Source organism: Xenopus laevis, chromosome 5L (genome assembly GCF_017654675.1).
Source record: "Xenopus laevis strain J_2021 chromosome 5L, Xenopus_laevis_v10.1, whole genome shotgun sequence".
In the NCBI taxonomy this organism is placed as follows: domain Eukaryota; kingdom Metazoa; phylum Chordata; class Amphibia; order Anura; family Pipidae; genus Xenopus; species Xenopus laevis.
The window spans coordinates 163,938,853-163,950,946 of NC_054379.1; the positions used below are offsets into that span (position 1 = coordinate 163,938,853).

General features: G+C 41.5%; 1 protein-coding gene across 1 annotated transcript in view; it reads left to right on the plus strand.

Moving 5' to 3' along the window:
- Nucleotides 1-12,094, plus strand: part of elp3.L (elongator acetyltransferase complex subunit 3 L homeolog) — a gene marked incomplete at its 5' end in the record, with an annotated part of 64,198 nt that overhangs the window by 12,037 nt on the left and 40,067 nt on the right. Inside the window, 1 exon segment of the mRNA NM_001095505.1 lies at nt 5,770-5,931. Coding sequence (NP_001088974.1) covers nt 5,770-5,931 — 162 coding nt within the window.

Below are 12,094 nucleotides of genomic sequence, written 5' to 3' on the forward strand. Positions count from 1 at the left end.
GCCAGGCAACTCCTGGAAATACCCATCAGCCTCACAGTGTAGAGCTGTGTCCTTGCGAGGTGATTGGCTGCCAGTAAGCTCCCGGGCACAAAGGGTTAAAGCCGCAATTGTTGAAGGTTTCTAAATCAGGGAAGAGGTTCTTTGTGGGGCGTCAGAAGTCGCTTATCTACGTGACGGATTTATTCCCTTGTCGTTAGAAAGACTGGATGAACTTGGAGGAAGGACAGACGGGATTATCCCAGAGCCTGGCTGATTCATACTTCAGTTTACAACAAACGTAATAGAGGACAGAACTATAAGTGTAACTCTGCTGCTTGTGCTCTTATAAACCACCCTCTCAGGGACCTGCAAATCTATTGGGGCCCATATTGCCCGGCAACTTTTGTGCTGGGTGTCCCTGTGTCCGTGTTTCTCATCTTGTGTATCTGTTCCACGATAAAGGTACCGGGCACCCTGACTTTACTACGTAGGGCGGGAGATACAGGGTCCTGTGCAGAAGCAACCAGGTCGGCTCCCTAGTGTGCAATGGGGAGATGTACTTGCTGTTCTATTTGGCCAGAGATGATTGGAGTAGAGTCCTACGTGGAACCAATTTGTTAGACCCGAACCCAACACACACCTGGACCCGCAACCCGCATACTTACTTGCTTGGACCTGACCCGCAAGTACTTCATCCGCTACCCGATCTGTGACCCGCTGACCATCAAGAAACAGGAAGTGCTGTCGTAAACCAGAAGTGACATCATTAGAAGTAGGCGTGATCAGAAAAAAAGGAGTAAAGCAGGAAGTGCTGTCGTAAACTGGAAGTGACATCATTAGAAGTAGGTGTGATCAGGAAAAAAAAAGAGTAGAACTGGCTATTGAGAAGACCCTCAAAGCCAGAGAACCGCTGACCCGCGTCTATACCCGCTCCCGAATCTTCTACCTGTGGTTAACCCATGGGTCCCCGATCCGCTGCAGAACTCTAGATTTAAGGTGCTGATTTTTATGTAATTTTCCATTCTTGAATCGAATGAATTTGACCCCCAAATTGCTCTATATTTTTTTTTGGGGTTATAGACCAATAACCCTGACATTGACCTCTGCATGACCTCGGCAGGAAATTTTCATATTTGGACTTTTTGCAGCTTCGGGGTGTAATAAAAAAATGTAATTTCTTTTTTTTTTTTTTTCATGAAAAAATTAAATTTTTACCTCGACCAAAAAAAAAAAATATCGAGCTTTAGTTAATCACTCCCTTAATTTTTCTGCTGGAAATACAGATTTCTACAAGATGAGAGCTGTTTCTGGGTTTTTTTTGGAAAAGGGCTCTTTCTGTAATATGGATAGTCTTGCCACCAATGTGGAAATATGAAGCCAAGTTAGGATTCTGTACATAGATAAAGAAAAAACATAGTATAATTTCCTTAAAATTGAATTTATGGGAGACAGCCGTCCTGTAATTTGGAGCTTTCTGGATAATGGGTTTCGGGATGAATTAACCCATACACTGTGAAACCACAACAGGACTTTGGGTTTGACCCACAGGTATTGGCACTCAAGGCAAATACCTCCCATCCAAGTATTAGACAAGGCATCATTGTGCTCCTACGGGAATGTATCAGAGAGACCACTGAGCCGTGAAAGCAGCAATATTGCGGGTCACGGGCAGGACCAGTTTAATAAAAAGGGGTCGTAACCATTTTACATCCACGCACCACCAGTCTGAATGATGACTCAGGAGCAACGTGCCGCTGTGATATTGGTGAATAAGTGCAATTTCAGGGTCACCAGACCCACACGCTAGAATCATCCTTCATTTATATTTCAGGTTTTGTATGGAAACCTTTTATGTGAAAGCCATTTGTACCGAGCCCCTCAGTAATAATACATGTTCCCATAAAAACACGGGGAGGGGGGTCTCTTCATACTCTGACTTGTGATACCTTGTCATGCATTTGTCTGGAGAGACTTCAACACATCGATGCTGCTCATCCACGGAACTTAAAGGGATTCTCTCATGATTTTTATGGTGTAGTTTTTATTTCTAAATGACACTGTTTACACTGCAAATAATTCTCTCTACAATATAAAATGTCATTCCTGAACCAGCAAGTGTATTTAGTTGTAATATTGGTGTGTAGGTGCATCTCAGCTCATTTTGCCTGGTCATGTGATTTCAGAAAGAGCCAGCACTTTAGGATGGAACTGCTTTCTGGCAGGCTGTTGTTTCTCCTACTCAATGTAACTGAATGTGTCTCAGTGGGACATGGATTTTACTATTGAGTGTTGTTCTTAGATCTACCAGGCAGCTGTTATCTTGTGTTAGGGAGCTGCTATCTGGTTACCTTCCCATTGTTCTGTTATTAGGCTGCTGGGATGGAAAGGGAGGAGGTGATATCACTCCAACTTGCAGTACAGCAGTAAAGAGTGACTGAAGTTTATCAGAGCACGTGACTGCGGGCAGCTGGGAAACTGACACTATGTCTAGCTCCATGTCCGATTTCAAAATGAAATCTAAAAAAAAATCTGTTTGCTCTTTTGAGAAATGTATTTCATGCAGAATTCTGCTGGAGCAGCACTATTAACTGATGTGAAAAATCAATGATTTTCCCATGACAGTATCCCTTTAAGCGGAGAGACCATTGAGTCCGTTTTGACTGTCAGTTCCTCATTATTGCTTTGCAAACGCAGAAAAACCGTCGCTTTTGTTGGGGCCGTTCTCACGGTTTCATCCTATAATGAGTATAATCACAGCACACGATCGCAAATCTCTATTGAAAATGAATTATCCAATTCAGAAGCCGGTAGTTTCCATTGCGCGTCGTCCCATCGGCTGCTGCTGCGACTGCCATGAGTAGTGATCTTTTGTACTGCCGTCATGCAGAGCAGAATGCGCCCCCATTATGTGCCATTGTCTATAAATCACACCCATTGTTACGCTTGGGAATGTTGGGGCCCTTTGTAGCAATGACTGTACAGAGAAGAGCCGAGGATATAGATTTCCAATTGAATCTCTCCACTCGCTGAACAATAAAGAAAAATGTTCTGTTCTTTTGATGTCGCCTCCTTTTCTGGCAAAAGTTGATTTTTTTAGCACAATCACAGCTAAAACCTCTTTTTCACTCATCTTGTTGTCTTTTTACAATGGCTCATTCTAATAGACTTCCCTAACTGCCACCTAAAACAAGCAAGGCCTTACCCACAACCGGCAGTTTTGAACTTTGGATAAGTGGGACAAACGATCCAGCTCATAGGTCACATGGAGTGATGTTTTTAAGAGAGTGGAGACATCTGCATTGTTGGTGGCCCCTGAGGAACACACTTGAGAAGTTCAGTGATTGAGTAGATGTGTGTTGGAGATGCTTCTCTCTTCATGTCAGGTCTGTTCTGCTGTCCTTGGAAGAAATCAAACACCTCTGTCATGTTTGACTTTCCCTACTTTAGCTTTGGTATTGATCTACACAAATCAGAAGTGGACCCCCGAGTGATTAAGAATAATTTGAATTTCCCTACTTGCCAACATTCCACCCTTAAATACATAGAATTATGGGAAAAGTGTATCTTCTGTCCAGAATAACAGGACTTGTTGGGAGCTGATACCAAACAAACTGACATAGCATGTAAAGCGGCTATACCAAAAGTATGTTAGTGCTCCCTACATTGGAATTACCTAGCGAGGCAACTGTGGAGTTTTTTTGTTTTTTTTTTATGCCTCCAACGAACTCGCAACTCGAATATTTTTCAATTTAAGAAAAAATTTGAATATGTGAATTCTGTGTAAACAACCCGAAAACTGAAATTAATCGAGTTTTCTGGGGGGGGGGGAATAAAACTCGGATTGCTCAAATTAATCGAGTTTCCTGGGGGGGGGATAAAACCCAAATTGCTCAAATGAATCGAGTTTTCAAGCAAAACCCACCAAAAAACCCCCCCCCACAAACATCTTCAAATGGTCCAAGGAACCTCTGCCATTGGCTTCAACATGACCTCGACAGATGGAGTGTTTTCTGGTTCAAGCTATTTTCAGCTTGGGGTATAATACATTTTTAAATATTCGAGGTTATTTAATAAAAACCCAAAACATTTGAGTTTTTTTTTTTTTTTTTATAAACTGAAAATTCAAGTTTTTGACTGAAAACTACCCTCGAAAAACAGATGGAGCAGCGATGGTGGCACAGAACATGATATCATTTGCTCTCAAGTGAACGTGGATGGGATCATGGAGCTGGAAGCATGTTGTACTTACCTGTTGGACACCTTAGCTTGGAATATCTTGAGCTGGGATCCATACTTGCCTGGATTTTGGGCCTGATAAATGTTTGATCTGGGGATGAATTGCTTGTGTTTACATGGCGAGCATCTGAAGGATTTCTTTGTGGCCTCGGGGTTATAATTGGACAAACCGGTCTCCAGAGTTGAACCTCTTGTTGTTGGGGATACAGGGATGTACTGCCATCTGGAGGTGAGTAAAGGTGGCCATAGATGTAACAATTACAATCTTTCCAGTAAAGATGGTTCCTTTCACTACACCGGTGTAGAGCTGAATTGTCAGATATACATATAGAAACAAAAGAATTCTACCTGGATTTGACAATTCAGCACTAACAATGGCCGATCAAAATTTTCCAGCCCAATCAATGAGCCGACCAATAGCCAAGTCTTCTGCTAATATCAGTCGGCTCATCTCCCACCAAACGCACTGAATATTGTTTGGAAATTTGTTTTGTGTGATATTATTGGTGCATCTATGGCCACTTTACTCCCCAGCCATTTCTGTATTTTCAATAGAATCCGATGGCTCACTAAGATTCTCCTGCTGTCCTGGCTAGAGATGCACTGAATCCAGCATTCTGTTCGGGATTCAGCCTTTTTCAGCAGGATTCGGCCAAATCACGTATCCGAACCCTAATTTGCATATGTAAATTAGGGGCAGGCATGAAATCGTGTGACTTTTTGTCACTAAACAAGGAATTAAAAAATGTTTCCCCCTTTCCACCCCTAATTTGCATATGCAAATTCGGATTAGGTTCGGTATTTTGTGGAATCTTTCGCGATGATTCAGGGGTTCGGCCGTATCCAAAATAGTGGATTTGGTGCATCCCTAGTCCTGGCATTCTACTTTAGTTTCCTGCCTCTGATGGGCTTCAACTGTATCGACCATACTTGTTATTGCCTTTGCTATTCCGCATATTTCCTCTTTACTAATAACGTCTCAGTATTTTCTGCTCACTAAGTTTCTTTATCCCAATCTTGGTTGCTTAGTTTTCTGTAAGTATTGGGTGCCATTGTTACTGAAGTGCATGCTCTGAACTCTGGGTGCTCCAGTACAACAAATGCAGCAGTGAGTACACATGGGCTGTATCTAAAGGGGTTTATTATAAATTCCTGTTTCCTTTCTTTGCCGTTATAATTAAATTTCCCAATTCCTTTACCACCACCTGTGAAACATATTCCGACTAACGAATCCCTGGTTAGGAGAAGTGTTTATTTTTTTAAGAGTCAGTAATTTGATCCCGTTACATAAAAGTCCCGGATTCATTTGCTTTCACTGCTGTTTTCTTTAAGTCTGAAGTCCTCGCTGCAGAGTCACAAGTAATTATGGATCATAGGGAGTCTGGTGAGTCAGTTACTTCCTACTCATTATGTCTCTGATCCGAACAACTTGGGAAGTGATTAAATGCCTCCTCTTTGGAGAGAACACTGCTGTGGCCCCTTCAGCCCCTGTCTTTTTGATATCTAATTTTCAGTGTTTCTAAATCTGATGTGTATCTTTTTTTATCATTCTAGATATTCTGAAAGGAGCAATACCAAGTGTGTGGGCATCACCATTGAAACCAGGCCAGATTATTGCCTCAAGCGCCACCTGAGTGACATGTTGTGCTACGGTTGCACCAGACTTGAGATCGGAGTGCAAAGTGTGTATGAAGATGTGGCCAGAGATACAAACAGGTGAGGAGATGAACATCAGATCCATGGGCTGTTTTCATAGGGTTGTTCTCCAATAATCTATCCGACTTTTACAACCCGAGTGACTATTTCTTTATCCCTTATATAAGTCATCATGGCACTGTACTATGATGTCACAACACTGACACAATGACATCATAGGATGCACAATCATCTTGTGCCCCTTTACATGGCAGGTCCTGGTCTGTAATTTCTTCAGTGATTCCCCCCCACACTTTCCCAATGAATATACGTAGATAGTAGGGATGCACTGAATCCAGGATTCAGTTCGGGATTTTGCCTTTTTCAGCAGGATTCGGATTCACCCGAATCCTTCTGCCCGGCCAAACCGAATCCTAATCCTAATCAGGTGACTTTTTGTCACAAAACTAGGAAGTAAAAATAGTTTTCCCCTTCCCACCCCTAATTTGCATATTCAAATTCGGTTCAGTATTCGGAGGAATCTTTTGCGAAGGATTCAGAGGTTTGGCCGTATCCAAAATAGTGGAATCCGTGCATCCGTAGCAGATAGTGGGGTGTTTTGTGAGGCACACCTTTAAGTTAACTTTTAGTATGTTATACAATGGCTATTTCTAATCAGCTTTTCAATTGGTCTTCATTTCTTCTTTTTTTTTTTTTTTATATAGTTTTTGAATTATTTGCCTTCTTCTTCTGACTATTTCCAGCTTCCAAAGGAGGAGGGGGTCACTGACCCCATCTAAAACTAAATGCTCTGTAAGGCTACACATTATTGTTATCGCTACTTTTAAATAGGGATGCACCAAATCCTGAATTCAGCCAGGATTCAGCCTTTTTCAGCAGGATTAAAATTCGGCCGAATCCTTCTGCCGAACCGAATCAGAATTTGCATATGCAAATTAGGGGCGGGAGGGAAATTGCGTGATTTTTTGTAAAAAAACAAGGAAGTAAAAACATTTTCCCCTTCCATCTCCTAATTTGCATATGCAAATTCGGATTCGGTTTGGTATTTGGCTGAATCTTTTGCGAAGGATTCGGGGGTTTGGCCGAATCCAAAATAATGGATTCAGTGTATCCCTACTTTTAATTACTCACCTTTCTCTTCAGACCATTTCATTCATATTCCAGTCTCTTATTCAAATCAATGCATGGTTGCTAGGGGAATTTGGACCCTAGCAATCAGATGGCTGAAATTACAAACTGGAGAGCTGCTGAATAAAAAGCTAAATAACTCAAAAAACACAAATAATAATAAATGAAAACCAATTGCAAATTGTCTCACACTATCACGCTCTATATCTTTCTAAGAGTTAATTTAAAGATGAACAAACCCTTTAAAGAATAACACAATGCACACAGGAAGGCCTTGTACAACAGCCTCTCTCCATAAACTGATAGTAGTAGGCGGAGAGAGAGAACAAGAATTGGGGCTCAGCATCAGGGCACCCATCTTTAAAACCAACATTTGGCCCTCTATACATTTGCAATAACCACCCCCCTTGCTATATAAAGGAAAGGGATGAAAAGAATAAGAATGGAAAGAGACAGTCAATGAGAATGAAAGGAAAAAATGGGATGGAAGAAGGAGAATATTAAAGCAAGAGAGATTGAAAAAGGGAATAAAGGGATGGAGCCAACCTATTGACTAAGGTTTCCAAGTGGATCTCTCCTTCCTTAATCCAATAATAGCAACACTATGGGGCAGATTTATCAAGGGTCGAATAGTAAATTCGAATTTTTAAATGTCAAAATTCACACATTCAAATTATCTGAATATGAGATTTATCACACCTCTGCCATGGAAACAGTCCTAATTCGAATACTCCACACCTAAAACTAGGGATGCAATGAATCCATTATTTTTGATTCGGCTGAACCCCAGATTCCTTCGCGAAAGATTTAGCCGAATCTGAATCCTAATTTGCATTTGCAAATTAAAGGTGGGTAGGGAAAAACATTCCTTACTTCCTTGTTTTGTGACAAAAACAAAAAATTTCCCTTTCCCGGCCCTTAAAGGTGGCCATAGACTCACATATAATGTCGTACGAAACAAATTTTGATACGATATTCGGTGTGTGTATGGTGGGAAACGAGCTCACCGAGATTGGCAGAAGACTTTTGGTCGATTTGTTGATTGGGTTGGACAGAAAATTTTGATTGGTCGCCGTTGAAGGCTCTAAACATCGGCCATTGTTAGTGCTGAATGATCAGATAGAGGTAGAATTCTATTGTTTCTATATGTCTATCTGACCATTCAGCTCTACACGTGTGTATTGAAATATACAATCTTTCTTGGAATGATCTTTTCCAAGAAAGATCGTAATTGTTACGTCTATGGCCACCTTTATTTGCATATGCAAATTAGGATTTGGTTCGGTCGAGCAGAAGGATTCAGCCGAATCCAAATCCAGCTAAAAAAGGCAGAAGAATCTTGGATTTGGTGCCCTACCTAAAACCTGCCGAGTTCATGTACAAGTCAATGGCAGAGGTCCTTTGAGCCATTTGGAGATGTTAATTGCCTTCCCGACATTCCAGGTTCAAACTCGATTCGTACAAATCGAATAAGATTAAAATTTTCAGGTCGGAACCATTCCATCAAATATTGGACTTTAGAATTGTTTTCTTAAATAACCTTGTAGTCTAATTGTGAGTATATTCATATTAAAAAAAAATTCACATGAATTCAAAATTCGACCTTTGATAAATGGGCCTCTATGACAAAGGTACAGTACTTGCCCTGCCAATATAATTTTGTAAAAAACAAACAAAAAAAACCTTCCTTTTAGTAGTTTTTTTCCCCCCTAAAATAATTTAAAAAAATAAATAAAAAGGGGGCAGTGGTGTTGTTCTTCAGCTGCAATTTCAGGAAAGTATATTTTGCTGACAGTCTTCATAATTTCACCCAAAAGGGTTTCTGAAAGCCGCTAACAAGTCAGCGGGTGGGTGGGTGGGATGCTGCGGGAGATAACCAACCTGCCAAGGATCTCGCACAGGATAATCAATAAATCTTTTCACTATAATAATGGTAATCCCATCTTCCCTTGACCTCTATTATATTCGTGTGGACGTCCTTGGCAGCCGAGATAAAACCTCATTTCTACCTCCCTGAGCCGACGCGGGGACCCCTAGCAGTTCATTCCCATCTTACCAGAGAAACGGTTATAAAGCAGGAAACGTTATTCTCCTATTTCTTTTCTAGATTTAAGGTTTGATTTCTTTGTGTCGTGTTTCTTTTCAAAGCCCAAGTTTGTATAAGTCACAGTGAGGACTGACAGGGTTAGATAAGATTTTGAGCAACACAACAGACTGTATTACCTGTACTGTACCTTAAAAGGGTTAATCTTAGTCAGGTAATTGGCTACAGCCTTGTCCAAAATATTAATCGAATAATAATTGGTTGGCTGAAGGGATGCTTCCATGTTCAATGGGGGGCCCAGTCTGAAGGTCAAGTTAGGGGGAGATTTGGGGTGCGGGCTTATTTGTACCCTGGGTACCCCTGGAACTATAGCTGGGTGACTGTTACCCCAATGTTTCTATATATCTGTAACCTTGTTATGAGCTAAGGGGGCCCAGCCTGAAGGTCAGTTAGGGGGAGATTTGGGGTGAGTGCTTATTTGTGCCCTGGGTACCCCTGGAACTATAGCAGGGTGACTGTTACCCCAATGTTTCTATATATCTGTAACCTTGTTATGAGCTAAGGGGGCCAGTCTGAAGGTCAGTTAGGGGGAGATTTGGGGTGAGGTCTTATTTGTGCCCTAGGTACCCCTGGAACTATAGCAGGATGACTGTTACCCCAATGTTTCTATATATCTGTAACCTTGTTATGAGCTAAGGGGCCCAGCCTGAAGGTCAGTTAGGGGGAGATTTGGGGTGAGTGTTTATTTGTGCCCTGGGTACCCCTGGAACTATAGCAGGGTGACACCCCAATGTTTCTATATATCTGTAACCTTGTTATGAGCTAAGGGGGCCCAGTCTGAAGGTCAGTTAGGGGGAGATTTGGGTGAGTGCTTATTTGTACCCTGGGTACCCCTGGAACTATAGCAGGGTGACTGTTACCCCAATGTTTCTATATATCTGTAACCTTGTTATGAGCTAAGGGGGCCCAGTCTGAAGGTCAGTTAGGGGGAGATTTGGGGTGAGTGCTTATTTGTGCCCTGGGTACCCCTGGAACTATAGCAGGGTGACTGGAGTTCTCTTTCTCTTTAGTATGGCTCAGATGTTTACTAGAATTAGTCGTAATGCTAGCTGCATTTCTAAATGGTGTTTAGTTAAATATAAATAGCAGCAATAAAACACAATTATCAAGTTACTTGTGTGCAGAATATTCAGAATAAAAAAAAAAACAAAATGACAGAAGCCAAGGGTTTTGATATTAATTTTTCATATTCGTACAAGTAAAAAACATTATTGGAGCAGTGATTTCACTTCTCGCGAGGGTCAATTCTAGTAGGATCCAAATTACCTTCACGTATAGTTTTGTAGTTCATTTGGGTTGAAAAAGATAAAAGTTCCAAATGGAACATAAATATATATACCCATATATACGCAGGCCTGTCTCATTGGGAGAGTATATTATGGCACAGATGTAAGGTAAGACTACAGAGAGATCTATATAGAAAGAAAGCTTTATTTTTGCACAGATATTCCATTCCCATCAGTCCAAGTGTTTAAGTGGCACTTGCTGAAACTGACAAAAGGAACTAAATGAAACCCTCTTAATCCGGAATTGGCATCTTCTTTAGTGACACACGGGACACATAAAGTGCAGCTATCAGTGACCCTTATTCAGACGAGGAAGCGATCATTATATCATCGGGCAAAAATAATTTCTTTGTCTGGCTGATCGATAGGGCCCCATTGTGCTGCTGCCGCAGTATGGGAGACATTCATTTTAAATGTCAAGTACCCCTCAAGTAAATTGCAAGATGGGAAAAGAAGAAGAAAAAGAAGAGCTCTACGAGATCTCGGCCCCTTGAACAGCACATGAACCCCGATTGTGGTGACACCTGTGATTCCATTTGAGTCACTTTCCTTTTTACTCACGGCATTAAACTGGCACATGTTACTGAGTATTACTGAGAATAAATACTTCAGCTGCAAGGAGTGGCACCGCTTGGGGGGGATCAGATAGGATCTGTGCAGCCACTGGGACAGAATGTTCTGTTATACAGATAGCTAGAATCTCAGCTGCCATAAAGCAGGACAGGACTGTTGCTTACAATGGGGATCAGATAGGATCTGTGCAGCCACTGGGACAGAATGTTCTGTTATACAGATAGCTAGAATCTCAGCTGCCATAAAGCAGGACAGGACTGTTGCTTACAATGGGGATCAGATAGGATCAGTGCAGCCACTGGGACAGAATGTTCTGTTATACAGATAGCTAGAATCTCAGCTGCCATAAAGCAGGACAGGACTGCTGCTTACAATGGGGATCATATAGGATCTGTGCAGCCACTGGGACAGAATGTTCTGTTATACAGATAGCTAGAATCTCAGCTGCCATAAAGCAGGACAGGACTGCTGCTTACAATGGGGATCAGATAGGATCTGTGCAGCCACTGGGACAGAATGTTCTGTTATACAGATAGCTAGAATCTCAGCTGCCATAAAGCAGGACAGGACTGCTGCTTACAATGGGGATCAGATAGGATCTGTGCAGCCACTGGGACAGAATGCTCTGTTATACAGATAGCTAGAATCTCAGCTGCCATAAAGCAGGACCGGACTGCTGCTTAAAATGGGGATCAAATAGGAGAAAAAAATTATTTTTTGTATATAACGTGTAAATGAGAAGAGATTGCTTCTTAGATTTGCAAAACAACTCTTGTTAGCTGTTCCTTTCTCAACTCATTTTCTATTACAGTTACTTAAATTGTCACATTTCCATATGATTTCTTTACTGTTAAATCTGTATTTAAAGTTCAGCCTTGAATCACTGTCTCCCAAGCTTGTGATACTCCTCTGCGCTGTTTCCTTGTTGACCTTCGATTGTTTCAATTTATTAATGTTACATGTGGGTTTAGCATTAGATTACTTACTAGGGGTAACTGAGAAAAAAGGAAGGGGCTCCCCAATAATGCCGCTCCCCTGAGAACCCCCGGAGGTGGGTAGGAGAGAGGGAAAGTTGTTTCATGTTATTTTTATATATTGAGACAATAGGGAATGAGTGCTGGGAGTAATTGCA